The sequence below is a fragment of the Chrysochloris asiatica genome, unplaced genomic scaffold, assembly GCF_000296735.1.
Source record: "Chrysochloris asiatica unplaced genomic scaffold, ChrAsi1.0 scaffold00136, whole genome shotgun sequence".
Lineage (NCBI taxonomy): Eukaryota > Metazoa > Chordata > Mammalia > Afrosoricida > Chrysochloridae > Chrysochloris > Chrysochloris asiatica.
The window spans coordinates 9,211,378-9,226,349 of NW_006408654.1; the positions used below are offsets into that span (position 1 = coordinate 9,211,378).

Consider the following 14,972-nt stretch of genomic DNA (forward strand, 5'->3'; position numbering starts at 1 on the left):
CTATTCCTGAGTGTTTTTGTGTACATCTCTCCACCCTATCCACCCAAAAAAAGAAAAGAAAAACAGGAATAGAAGCAAATACTGTTGAATGATGATGCGTGGAGATTGTAATCATTGCAATGAAATAATGTGTAAAGCCAATGTTCTATCAAGTAAACTATCACTCAGTTCACAATAAAAAAGAAATATATATATATATAATATATATGTATAGCAAAAATATACTTGTGTATACATATATGCTCGTGACCCCAGAGTAAAGTATTTCACCTCTCCTTTTGAAATACTGTATCATGAAAAAAGGAATTCCTGAAAAAGAATCTTTCAATCTATATAATTGTACTTGTATTGGACTTTACGAAAAAAAATGTTTTAATGTAAAGCGCTTTCCTTTTCAAAATTGAGATTATTTTACCTATACACTATTTTAACTACCTATATTGACCACAAGGTGGGGCTGTGATATCACAATTTGGCAAGACATGTGAAACTTGTTCATTGCCATCTATAGATAACAGTAATTTAATGAAACAAAGTTTAAGAGGATAACTTTATTTTCAATTATGCACTTTTCAATTAATCCACTATAGAACCATCAATGCTCCGTAAAACATGCTTTAATTTGTTCAGTTCTCAAGAGTTACTGAGATTTGTTAAATATGAAATTCAACTGAGAATTACTTATAGAATTACGTATCGCCATGTGACTTCCTTCAGGCCTCTATCATTTTGTATTCTATTCCTACAGTAATGTTTATTGAATTTCAACCATTGTTAAAGAAAATTACCTGTTACATAGCTACATGACGATTTTCTTTCTTTCCTCAGACCTCTTTTTTTTTTTTTTTTTCTGTATCAAATATCTATATTGGGAACTCTGGTAGCGTAGTTGGGCTGTTAGCCACTAGTTCAGCAGTTCAAATCTACCGGCTGCTTTAGGGGAGAAAGATAATACTTTCTGATCCCGCAAAGATTTACAGCTTCAGAAACTCTATACAGGGTTGCTATGAATTGGAATCAACTCCACAGGACACAACCACCACCACCACCATTATCTATGCATTATCATCTATGGTGATTTGAAAGACACACTATTTTAAGTTAGGTATGACAAGTGTAATCATTTCCATTCCATTTTAAATAATTTGTTAAAGTTTTTCTGTAAGTTAATTGTGCATTTTTTATTATTGTTGTTGTTAAGTGCCATCAATTCGGTTCTGATTCACAGTAACCCTGTATAGGGTTTCCTAGGAGTGGCTGGTGAGTTTGAACCACCAACCTTGTGATCCAAACCAACTTTGATGTGGAATGCTTGTCGTATGGCATGACACTAAGATTCCATTTTTATGCTATAAAAGAGGTAGAAGTTCCTTCCTAATTTTTGGACAAGTGCTAAGTACCAACTCATATTTTTAATCCATCATAGCATGCCAGAATTTTGGTCTTTAACTTATCAATGACAAAACAATACCAGTTCAATAACATTTTTCAGCAAAGAAACTCAATTTTTCAAATAAAAATCTATTTTTATATATTAAAAACCAAAAAAAATAATATATAAAGGGAACTTTAAAATAGTACTTTTTTAAGTTAATCCACAAGTACTGTTTCTACTCTGTTCATTATTTTTCTTACTGTGCTATTCAATTTTAGTTCAAAATGAATCATTTCATTACATAACCTTTTGTTTCCTCCCATTTTCTCCCCAGTGTCTTCTTTTTATTAAAAATTTATTATAAAAGTCTGTAGTATACCATTCTAGGAGACCACAGAAAAAGTGTTATTTCACAATGCTTCTTCCAAGAAGTTCTAAAACGATGCTAATTTTCCAAAATAATCAATATCTCGTCAAAGAGAGGTATTTATAAAGACTGATTCTCAACTATAACAAAAAATTCTATTTGGCCTTTTACGTACTTGAAGAGCACTGGACTACAAGGTCGCTTTGAACCACAATGTTGGGAGTTAAAACTCACCAGTTGCTCTTCAGAAACCTTACAGAGGGTTGTTAACGAGTCAGAACTGACTCCATGGTACTTAAAAACATTTTTAATATAAATGAAATTGTATTCCAAATATTGTTGTGACTGTATTTTCTAAAGTGAATGGTATTAGACATTCTGAATATGAAAAATCACATGGTTTACTATCTTGGAAATGACAAATTGAAGACGAATGGTATTACATTCATCATCAAAAATAGTATTTCAAGATCCTGAAATATACTGCTGTCTGTGATAGGATAATATCCATATGCACAAGACCTTTTTAAAGTGTTGAAGAGAAAAGATGTCAGCTTGAAGACTAAGGTACACCTGACCCAAGCCATGGTATTTTCAATAACCTCACATGCATGCAAAAGCTGGACAGTAAATAAGGAAGATCACAGAAGAACTGATGCTTTTGAGTTATAGTGTTGGAGGAGAATATTGAAAGTGCCATGGGCTGCCAAAAGGAACAACAGATCTGTGTTGGAAGAAGTGTAGCCCGAGTGCTCCTTGGAAGCCAGGATGGCCTAACTTCATCTCTCATACATCGGACAAATTGTCAGGAGGGACCAGTCAATGGAGAAGGATATCATGTTTGGTAAGGTGGAGGGTCAGAGAAAAAGAGGAAGACCCCCAATGAAATGGATTGTTAATATGGTAGCATCATTGGGCTCGAGCGTGGCAACCAATAGTGAGGTTGGCCCAGGATAGGGCAGTGTTTCTTTCTGTTGTACATAGGGTCGCTATGAGTCGGTACCAACTCGATGGTACCTAACAACAACAACAACAACAACAAGAAAACTACTTAGTACCAATAATCAAATTTATGCACCAACCATTAAAGCCAATGATGGCAAACTTGAAAAATTTAGAAGTCTGAAATAGATCAAACATGCAATCATGATGTAGTGATAATTACTGGTGATTGGAATGCAAAGGATAGAAACAAAGTGGAAGGATCAGTGATTGGAAAAATAAGGTCTTGGTGATAGAATAATGCTGGACATCTCATGAAAGGTTTTGCAAGACCAATGATTTCTTCATTTCCAATACCTTTTATAAACATAAAAGATGATTATACACATGGACCCCAGCAGATGGAATACACAGAAATCAAATTGACTACATCTGTGGAAAAAGATGGTGGAAAAGCTCCAAATCATTAGCCAAAAACAAGGCTAGGGGCAAACTGTGGAACAAACCATTGATTGCTCATATGCAAGTTCAGGCTGAAGCTGAAGAAGATTAAAGCAAGTCCACGAGAATCCAAATAGGATTTTGAACATATCCCACCTGAATTTAGAGATCATCTCAAGAACAGATTTGGTGCCTTAGACACTAATGACTGAAAACCACAGGTGACATCAAGAACATTATACAGGAAGAAAGCAAAAGGTCATTAAGAAGACAAGGAAGAAATAAAAAAAATAAAAATGCATGTAAGAAAATACTCTGAAACATGTTCTCCAGCATAGAGATGCTAAAGCAAAGGGAGGACATGAGGGGGGTAAAAGAGCTGAACATAAAATTTCAAAGGGCATCTCAAGAAGACAAAGTCAAATATTAAAATGAAGTAAGGAGCTCTGGTAGCGTAGTGGTTACGAATTGGGCTGCGAACCTTAAGTTCAGCAGTTCGAAACTACCAGCCGCTCTGCGGGAGAAAGATGAAGCTTTCTACTCCCGTAAAGATTTACACCTTCAGAAACCCTGTACAGGGTCGCTATGGGTCAGAAGCGACTCGACGGCACTTAACAACAACAACATGCAAAATCTGGTATAAAAAAACAACAAATGCTCATTATTTCTCAAGATGAAAGAACTAAGGAAAAAACACAAGTCTAGACTTGTAATATTGAAGGGTTCTTTGGACAAAATATTGAATAATGCAGAAAGCATTAAAAAAAATGGAAGGAATATATAAAGTCAGTATACAAAATGAAATGGTCAATGATCAGCCATTTCAAGAAGTTGCATATGATCAAGAGTCGATGATACTGAGGGAAGAAATCCAGGGTACATTGAAGGTTATTGGCAAAGAACAAGGGAATTGATGGAATACAAATTGAAATCTTTCAACAGACTGATGCAGCACTAAAGGCACTCACTCATATATTCCAAGAATTTTGGAAGGCAGCTACCTGGCTTGGAAGAAATCTATATTTGTGCCCACTCTAAAGTGAGGTGACCCAACAGAGTGCAGAAATCATCAGACAATATCATTAATATCACATGCAAGTAAAATTTTGCCAAAAATAATTTCCTTTCATCTTGAGAAACAAATGTCTAGTCTGCTTTTTCCCTTTTGGTTTCCTAATTTCAGGTCTTTTTACATTTTACTGTACTTTGTGTTCTCAAGTCGCCCTTGAAATCTTCTCTTCAGCTTATTTGAGTTTCTTTTGTCCTCCACTTTGGCCTTTTCTTGTTTTCCTGTCTTTTTAATGATCTTACGTTTTCTTCATTTCTGATGTCCTAGATGCCAAACTACAACTTGTATGGTTATTTGTGTCCAATGTTTCAAATTTGTTCTTTAGATAGTCTCTAAATTCACGTAGGATATATTCAGGGTTATTTTTTCTCTCTCTCTCTCTCTCTCTCTTGCAGGCCAGTTTTAAAAGAGCTGAACAAAAAAAATTTCAAAGGGCAGCTCAAGAAGACAAAGTGAAATATTCTAATGTAATGTGCAAATCTACAGCTTCAACTTAAACTTGCAAAAGTACAAATAATGGTCTATTCCACAATCAGCCCTTCGCCTTGTTCTAACTGAACTCTTCTGCCATTTTGTTGTACTGTAGTGGCTTGTATGTTGCTGTGATTCTGAAAGTTGTGTCACTGGAATTTCAAATAACAGCAGGGTTATGTGGTTATGTTTCAGTGGAGTTGTCCAGATAAAAATGACTAAGGAGAACCCAGTGATTTACTTCTGAAAAAATTGCCCAGTAAAATCTTTACGAATAGCAGTCGAGCAGTGTCTGATACAGTCCAGAGTTCCTCAGGTTTGAAGGCACTCAAAATATTGTTTAAAAAGAGCAGCCTCATCAAAGTAGAGTTGACCTTAATGATATGGATACAGTAAAGCTTTCCAGAACTTCATTTGAATGTAGCACAACTCAAAATGAGAAGAGCTGAAGGCATCCAATAATAATCAGAAAATGGAATGTACAAAGTATGAACCTAGAAAAATTGGAATTTGTCAAAATTAAATACATAAAGATCCATACTCTAGGCAGCATTGTTGTTAAGTGCTGTTGAGTCAGCTCTAACTTATAGTGACCTTATATAGGGTTTCTGAGGACTGGTGAGCTTGAACCTCCGACCTCGCAGTTCACATCAATCTTTCTGTCCAGTGCATTAATCCGCAGTGCCACACCAGGACTCCAGTCTAGACATTAGTGAGCTGAAATGGACTGATATTTTGAATCAGACACACATATGATGTACTAGGCCAAGAATGACCAATTAAAGAGGAATGGCGTCACATTTGTCATCATAAAGAACATTTCAAAGGCCTGAATCAAGTACAATGCCATCAGTGTTAGGCTATCATTAATATGGTTACAAGGAAGACTAGTTAATACGACTATTATTCAAATTTATAGACCAGCCATTAATGCCAAAGACCATGAAAATGTTTACCAACTTCCAGTTAGAAATTGATCAAACAAGAATCAAGACACATTGATAATTATTGGTGATCCAAATATAAAAACTGAAAACAAAGAAGTATCAGTTATCTTGAAAATATGGCCTCGGTAATAGAAATAAACCTATAGGTCACATGCCAGAATTTTGAAAAAGCAATACCTTTTTTCAACAATATAAACTGCAGCTATATACATATTAAGGAGCTCTAATTCTTTTGAGAGATGTCATGATATTCCACAAATAAATGGACAATACTCTAGAAGTGATTCCTATAACATTCCTCTGCCAAGTGTATTTCAAACAGCAGCTTTCTCCATCTAGCCCTAATTCCGCCTAATTCGCTTTTAAATTTTCAGGTCAACTCATGTAAAAATATTACGCTTCCCTTCACTAATTATAACTTGTTCTTATTAAATCTTTTAAATTATTATTTCATTGAATCTGAGACAACAGAAAAGACAAAAAAATCATACTTATGCTTGGTTAACTGCCTAATTTCTAAAAAAAGGGGGCATGAAATAACAAATCACTACATACACATATGTGTACACCAATTAAAAAGGACTAGAATCTGGAGATATCTCTCCTCTCAATAATAGGAGACATTGAGCTGTCTTGCTTTGATAAGGCTCTACCTATTAACAATGTCTGTTCTGATTGGTTTGCATACAATGCCTATTGTTAAATATTTTCAATAACGTTCCTGAAGTATACTAATATAATTCACACGGAACTCCTAAAATGTTTCCTCCATCTAGTTGATGAATAATAGGAATTTATTTTGAGTGTTGCTGTTAAGTACTGTTGAGTCGGTTCTGACTCATAGTGACCTCGTATAGGGCTTTGGAGGTTGTAAATCTTTTTGGAAACATAAAGTCTTATCTTTCTCCTGAGGAACGGCTGTTCAGCTTCAAACTGACAACTCTGTGGTTCACAGGTCAGTGTTTACCCTAGAGAGCCACTGTGCTCCCTACAAAATCACTCTTGAATACATAAAAATATATTCAACAAATGTTTGACCTTATTTCCTCACTTGCAAAATAAGCTATGTCATATCCTTAGTCACTTTAACCTTTAAGATTTTATACTACAATGTTGTTGTTGTTAAGTGCTGTCAAGTCGATTCCGACCCATAGCGACCCTGTATAGGGTTTGCAAGGAGCAGCTGGTGAGCTTGAACCGCTGACCTTACAGTTCAAACAACTTTGCAATCTGACGCATTAGCCCACAGCACCACACCGTGACTCCCAATAAATCATTTTAATAAGTTATGATATCACTGAATGTACTGAGTTAAACTAAAAACATCATAACCTTTTATATCCAGATATTCATTCTATTGACTCTATCATACATTAACTTCTAAAGATAAATCATCAAAGAAAATAACAAAAGCTTATTTTAAATTATTTTATTTTTCATAATTTTCTAACACATGGTGTTAGAAACATAAATTTTGGCACCATGATTTAAAACTTTTTTCAAGTGTAACCTTTAAATTAAAAACAGTAGCAACAGTAAGAATATTTAAACCTCATTCAGAGAAATGAAAAATAAAGTTGACAAATGTTTTTGTGATTGGGAAGTTTTTTAAAAGTGGGTTAAAGCTCAGGTAAAGAAAGTTAAGACTGATAAAGTGGAGACTATGCAGGAAAGAGAAAAATGTGAATAACCCACCTACCCCTAAAAACAAATATGAAAGAGACAAAGAGAAAAAGGAAAAAAAGGCTCAACAATTTTATTTTCCTGATAAAAAAAAATTCAAGTACTTAAAAAGTAAGAAAAACACACTACTAATTTCAATATTTTTTTTCCATTTTCTAGAATTAGAAAATATTTTTTTTAAGTTAGAGACAGTTACTGGTCTGGAACAATGTAAGAAATGGTGTATGCTTTCCTATATCCAAGTACCTATTTAAAATAATCCACCTTGAAAAATTCATCTGAGGGAACATTTGTTCTTATTACTAAGTGCCGTCTACTCAGTTTCGACTCAGAGTGATCCTTTATAGGGTCCCCAAGTAGTGGCTGCTGGGTTTGAACCAACGACCTAAAGATTGCTATTCGAGTGCTTATCCTACAGTGATGCTCCAGGACACCTGAAGGAACATAAGTTTTGATTTCTAATACAAATATAAAAACAAAAACCTAACAGTCTATGATTTCAAGAACTGCCAATTTTCATTAATGTCCATTTTGTCTACATGCCCCCTACAACATGATGATAAATAAAATTCATTTCAGGTTTTTCTTAAATAAGAAAGCAATTTAAAATTAGTCTCATTTGTTATGTGTACATTTGTACCTGAATAATTTATCCACTGAAATACAAATTTTAAAAATTGTCATTATTCTCAGAGACAGTAAGACAAAAATAAATATTTTCTTTTACTTTTTCTTCTTTTCTTTCTTTCTTCAATCTGTGTTTTAAGGCTCAGAGCAGACATTAAGAAAAACAAAACTTTTATATATGTGTATATATATATATATATATACACACACACACACATATATATATATATATATATATACACACATAAAGTTTTCAAATATTTGGTCCAAAGTAAAGTTGTTCTGTTGAAGTTATTGAAATATTCCTCTCATCTTCTCAAGCACAGCTTCAAAGGCATGCTCATGTCAGGCACTCATTCCGAAAGGAAAGTCCAATTCAATGAAAAGGAAGTAACTCAGGGATCTATAAATGACACTGCAATGTATCGTGTTCCATTTTTAACAGGAAGTCCTTCGTGCAAATGGGTGAGTCTCCCAGGATGCATGAAACTCCAGCCTTTACGTGGTGACTCAATGGAGCAGTTGTACCTTAAAAATTTACATCCACCACCCTAAAAGAACAAAGAAATGTATCAGATTATTATTTTTCATTTGTAGTCAATGGCAAAATTCAAATTATGCCATTTAAGAAGAATCTTACAAAGAAACCAAGGCAAAAGCTCTTTTTCATAATGACATATATTTCTCTTCTAAAGTTTCAAGAATAGAAGTCTCAAGTACCTGAAAATCTTCTCCCACACTATTGAGAGCAATGTTGATGGTAAATGTAGACGCATCATGATGAGGGCGAAGAGAACGCTGTCTGTCAGGTGAGTATTTTACTACAAAATTCAATAATGCGAACCCCTAAAAAATTCAAAGTAAGCCAGTGGATTTGCAATTAATAAAACTGAGAAGAGTACATCTGTTTAATGACTGGTAGTGGGGTGGGTAGGGATAGAGAGGGCATGAAAGGAAAACCTTTGTATTAATACCTTTGTATAATAGCCTGCAAAGACTTTCAGTGTAACTGGTGCAATAAACTCTCGGATAAAATGCAGCCATACATTCTCCAGATCAATTTGCTTCATGTGGATATCATCCGTTGGGACGTTTTCATAACCACCAGATATACGGCTATCCTAGAAACAGTGTTAATGACTTCATAAAATACAGTTCACATGCAATTCACATTTTGATTATTTTGGTAGTTTTCAACCATAATATCATAATAGCCAATAAAAATAACAATTGTTCAAATACAGCATGCCATCTTCTTTAGTTGCAAAACTATCAAAATAACTCAGTTAACATGGCTTTGTAAATCTATCAATCATGAAGCAAAGTATTGAAGTCAGTGGATTCTTACCCTACTTATGTTGTTGTTGTTGTTGTTAAGTGCCATCGAGTCGGTTCTGACCCATAACGACCCAGAACAGGGTTTCCTAGGCTGTAAATCTTTACAGGAGCAGAAAGTCTCATCTTTCTCCCACGGAGCAGTGAGTAGTTTTGAATTGCTGGCCTTGCAGTTTGCAGCCCGATTCGTAACCACTACGCTACCAGAGCTCCTTATATCTCATGCATATTTGAGGTTTGAATGTACAGCAAATAAAATTTGCTTTCTCTTTTTAAGTAACTGCCCTTCAGGATCTCAGGCACTTTGTATGTTCAGAATCTACTTATATGCTCTTTGGATTACCTGCCACTGAAAACAAGCTTTCCCTGCTATATTGTTTACTTCCATTTTGTGCACCCAAAATCCTTCAAAGGTTTCTTTTTATTACTACATAACCTGCTGTTCGAAATTCTTTCTCTATTACTTTGAACTTTCTGCTTTCTGATCAGATAGCTAGCTGGGGGCTTTAATTGACTAGAGGCAGTGATTTCCCAGGGTATATCACTAAAATTCTCAGTATTGTTAAGGAGCTAGCATCTGTGGTTTCTCAGAGGAAAGGAAATACAATGAACTAGCAATAATGCTTCCTGCCAAGTGTTGACACTGAATGTTCATGCAAACTGAATTACACCAAAAGTATTCAATTAGATCCCTCCTTTCTATTTTTACACACACACAAATAGTTTGGGCAATCAACCAGATAAGGTCTGTTAGGGTATTTTAAAACACTATAGCTCCATGAGAGTCTTGGTGTGGTGCTACAGGTGAAGCCCTGGACTGCTAACTGCAAGGTTGATAGCTAAAGCCCCAGAGCAGCTCCTGGAAACCCTCTACAAAGTAACTGTGAGTCAGAACTGACCCGACATCACTTACCAACATATTTCCATGTGGAAATACAGGAAATGAATAGCGGCCTTAGAGAAAAGTAATATCACACAGTAAACATGTATCTTAGCTTCCCACCTCCAGCTTCAGGACACTGATCTTTAGCAAGACCACTTGTACAACACTTGTGCAATTAATTATATGTACAGATGAAAATCAAGAGCTAGATAGAGTAAATAACACTTTGAATATTAAACAATTAGCTTTGTTTTTGTTTGTTGAGTGCTGTTGAGTTGGTTCTAACTCATAACGACCCAGTATAAGGTTTCCAAGAAGTAGCTGGTGAGTTTGAATCAGTGACCTTGCAGTTCAAACCGACCTATGGTTGAGTGCTTATCCCACAATGCCACACGAGGATGCCAAACAATAAGCTAGTGACAGAATTAAACCTAAAACAAAGTTCTTCTGACACCCGGATTCACTGTTTCATTTAGATCCAAGACTCAGAACTGTATGATAAAAATACTGTGAATACTGATTATCTATACACACACACACACTTCCTTTTTTTATGTGAAATTAAAACTTACATGATGTTTTCCCCCAGACCACTTGCCATAGTGCTCCATTTCTTCCACCAATTCATCACAGGCTTCTTCAGAAAAGATGGGAAACCAAAAGACATCTGGACAAGGCTATAAAATATGGTATCACCATTAGAAGAATAACACAATGGGTCTCTGAATTAATAAATGGTATTACTAAACTAATAGGACATAACATTCAAACAGTGATCTCACTTAAATGGCTTTTTAAAGCTTGTCCAACATTATTGACGTATGCTGTTACAAACAATACTGGTTTATAAGGCATCCCCATTTCAACACCTGTGAAATCCAGATGTGTATTAGGGTTGTATTCAGTCAAGCAATTGGAGTCATTACGCCTCCAACACTCCAATTATGTGTTGGAGTTGTAATGCCAAAGTGTACGTACATTTGTTCTACTATTCATTCTGTCCTCACTGTGTCTGTGTGTGTTTAGTTGGTGCTTCACTTGTTGACTTGCACTTTGAAACATCTTTTAAAAGATTTAGACTGTGACTTGCCATTGAAAAGAATACTTGCTTTGTACACAACTGTCAGTCATATGCATGCTAACACATCTTAAAAAGTCTAAAATAGCTTTCAATATATACCAAGTAAATTCCAAGTGATAAGAAAACACGTCACAGGTTTTTTGGTTTATCATGGTACATAAAATAGTGGTGCATTAGTTGAAGACATCTTACAGACTCTGAAATAAGGTAGTAGCAATAGCTTTGAACCCTATAATAAAGGTCACCTTTATTATAAATGTAATAAACCTCTCTGAATTGATACTCTTGGAGTTCAATTTCTTTCAAGGATAAGCTTTCATTGCAAGAGATCCATATCAATGATCTCTCCATGGTTCCTTTTTAGTGGTTCCAGAGAGCCTTAAGTGAGCCTTGGTGATGCTGCTGAAGACATGTTAAACTGTTAATCACAAGGTCAAAGCTCCCACCATCTCTTCCATGGAAGAAAAATGAGGCTGTCCACTCCTGCTTGGAAACCCTACATGGGATCATTACGAGTCGGAATCAACTCAGTGGCAGTGGGTTGTTTGGTGAGGGAGAGCTTTACCTCTTGGAAGTCTACTAAAAACAAGTTTTATAATTAATTATTATTATCTTAAGATCATTATTCATATCTACGGCCCATATTTTTTATAACTATGTGATTGCTAAAATTGTCTGATAACTGACCCTATGAATTTCACCTATATTTTCTCCACTTTCATAATATTGTGCCGAAAGTACGACTACATTAATATGGTGGAAAAAGTAACAAAAATGTTTTACACCTAGTAATAATCATTACAAACCTGTTCAACCAAATTTTCGGTGAAAATCTTCGAATAGTTACGGCTTATATACCTTTCCTTCCAATCCTACAATAAATAAATAAATTACACACATTAAAGCAAATACCTTTCTTTTAAATACCTTATTATAACATAAAGTAGATGCATTTTACAAACTGCTCTAACAAGTTATAAATGACTATATGTGATTTGGCAAACAGAAGAACATGCAGATAGCAGTTTTAATTTTTGCCTGATTATGCACATGTTCACATTGTTCTATAAAACATGAAACGGCTATTTATTAAGTTTTAAGCTCCAGACATTTAAAAAGTGACTAATCCTTTAGTGATTAGAGTTGTACGCTGCTTTCTATGTATCCACATGTGTACATAAATGTAAAAAATAATAAACAAAATCCTACCATATATATATTTGAAAAAAAATTGAAAAACTAAGTAGAGTCTTACTTATTCTTCTTTAGTGAACTTTTTAAAATTAATTTTTGTTTTTCAAATGAATTTGGATTTTCTGCCTTGACCACTTAGTAATATGTATCAGGGAAAGCTCAGGGGTTTACTAACAGTTTCACTTTTTCAATAACTGAAATGGAAACAAAGAGCTTTCTGCTGACAAAAGGCTCATTATTATGCCAATTCACGAATGGGATTCTCCCCTGTGACCAAACTCTAGAACATAAACCACAAAAAAGGATACATCAATTTTTCCAACATAAACTAAGGAATCATTTTACTGAGTGTCAAGTGTTTTATTTAAAAACTCTATATTTAGAAAGCATATGCTAAAATGTAGAGTGATTTAAGTATCCCAAAACAATATTTCCTTAAAAGTGCTAAGATCATTTAACAAAATTGTTCACTTTCTTTTTACAAAGTTAAAAACCCAGAAAAGAACTGAGTCATGATCAAAATAACCCCAATAAAAAAATATGTCTGGAGTATTTTTCTGTAATATATTTGGTGAATCCAAATTTCAGAGGGTCTCTGATAACTTATATGCCATTCTTAGTTTTTAAAATCTCTGCTGAAATATATAACTCAGCTACCTTTCATATGGAGAAACCAAAGCTAACTTCAAATTCTTTAACACCTGTCACTTATCCACAGTAATTAAAAATAATGATCAAATTATCATACTATATCATTATTATTCCATCTAACATTCATTCATTTTATGATTCCCAAAGCAATTCGTTCTCCTTGTAGAAATTTTGGAAAAGTGAAAAGTAAGTAATCAGCCATAATATTTCAGAATATCATTTCATGATATTTTTTTCTTAGTTCTCTTGTACTACTATAACAGAAATTCCACAAGTGGATGGCTGGAACATCACAGGAATTTATTCTCTCACAGTTTAGGAGGCAGAAGTCTGGAGTCAGGACACCAGTTCTAGCGGAGGGCTCTAACTCTCTGTTAACTCTGGGATAAAGTCTTTGTCTCCTTTCAACATCTGTGGGCCTGGCATTTCTTAGAGATCTCCATGTGTCATGGCGTTAATCTTGCCCTGGGTGTAGACAGTTCTCAGTGCAGGGTCTGTAGGTTCAAAGCTCCTATCCCAGATCTTCTTTCTTGATGGTACCTACATTCCTCCTTCTCTACTCACTTCTCTCTCCTTTTGTCTCTGCTATGATAAAAGGTGATGCAGGTCACACCCCAAGAAAACTCCCCTTACATTGGATCAGAGCTGTGAACTGTGAAAGGTTTTTGCATTCCACCCTAACCCACTTACAACTGATTGGCTGATCACATCAGATCTCATCACTGGGATGACGACATGAATACAAAACTGCCATATTACTTACAATCACCACCCAGACAAACTGACATATATTTCTGAGGGGCACAATTCAATCCATGACATTCCATTCTATGCTTCCCCCAAAATCAATGTCCTTGTCACAAAGAAAACAACACTTTCACTAAATCATATCATCCTTAAAGTCTTAAATCAATTCCAAGTCCCAACTTCATCCTGGGACAAAGTTCACCTTCATTTGTGAATCTAAAATACAAGTTATCTGCTTCCAAAGTACAATGGTGGAAGAGGAACAGGGAAAACATTTCTATTGCAAATGGGAGAAATTGGACGAAAAGAAAGGAAAGCAGGTACCAAGAAAATTCAAACCCCAACAGAACAAGTTACATTAATTTGCAGGGCTTGAAAATAATCTTTTGTCCTCTGAGACCATTTACGTAAAGGCTCTACCCTCTAAACTCTGCGTATTGATCATGCTCTTTGAATTCTAAGTGGAGGCCCCTTGACTCTGAGCTTCAGATTCACCTTCCAGACCCAGTTGAATGGCAGCTCCGCTCTTTTGGCTTTGAGAGGCTCTATTCTTCTGTCTTCTTGTGCATGGCAGCTTTGCCCCCTCAACTTTGGTAAGTAGATCTGGCCCATCATCTTGGCAACCATGCAAGACAGTCCCACAGAACTGAATTGGTGAGGATCTGACTCTTTTAACCCTAAGAAGCTGTGGCCTCAACAGAGATCCCAGAGGTCATAGCTCTATCCTATGAAATGGAGGCAGCTGTTTCTCATCCTCCTTGTCTCCAGCTTATGTTTCCTATTTTTTTTGGCCTCTCAACCTCTCAGGGTTCCTGAGCCAGCTGTGTGTTCTGCCCTGTTCAGGTAAATGTTACAAAGCCACTATTTAATAATAATGTTAAGTTACCATTATTAATAAGTGCCTAGAAACACCCTACTTTGCCAGTAGCCTAAGCCTGAAGGTGCTCACTGTCAGTCAGCAAGCCTAACTCCACTGACAAGTGCCCAATGTAACTCACTTCACAGGAAAGTCTCCTGACTGAAGGTACTCTGGACTCCAGCTCCATTGGTTGACTATCCTGCTCTCTCATGCTGGTCTCCTAGATCTGAAGCTGCCATTTCTCTGCCACTGCTTCTCCCCATCTGCACCATCTCTGTTGTTACAGCTCTCTTCACATCC

The 14,972-nt window shown here is 35.5% G+C and overlaps 1 protein-coding gene across 2 annotated transcripts in view; it reads right to left on the reverse strand.

Moving 5' to 3' along the window:
* Nucleotides 1–8,168: 8,168 nt before the first annotated feature.
* Nucleotides 8,169–14,972, reverse strand: part of PLOD2 (procollagen-lysine, 2-oxoglutarate 5-dioxygenase 2) — a 113,090-nt gene continuing 106,286 nt past the window's right edge. For both annotated transcript variants that reach the window (XM_006869865.1, XM_006869864.1), the window contains 5 exons: nucleotides 12,028–12,093; nucleotides 10,713–10,817; nucleotides 8,897–9,043; nucleotides 8,643–8,768; nucleotides 8,169–8,473 (listed from right to left, as the gene is read on the reverse strand). In XM_006869865.1, the coding sequence (XP_006869927.1) occupies nucleotides 8,318–8,473; nucleotides 8,643–8,768; nucleotides 8,897–9,043; nucleotides 10,713–10,817; nucleotides 12,028–12,093 (600 nt within the window). In that variant the 3' untranslated portion in view covers nucleotides 8,169–8,317. The remainder of the gene's footprint in view (nucleotides 8,474–8,642; nucleotides 8,769–8,896; nucleotides 9,044–10,712; nucleotides 10,818–12,027; nucleotides 12,094–14,972) is intronic.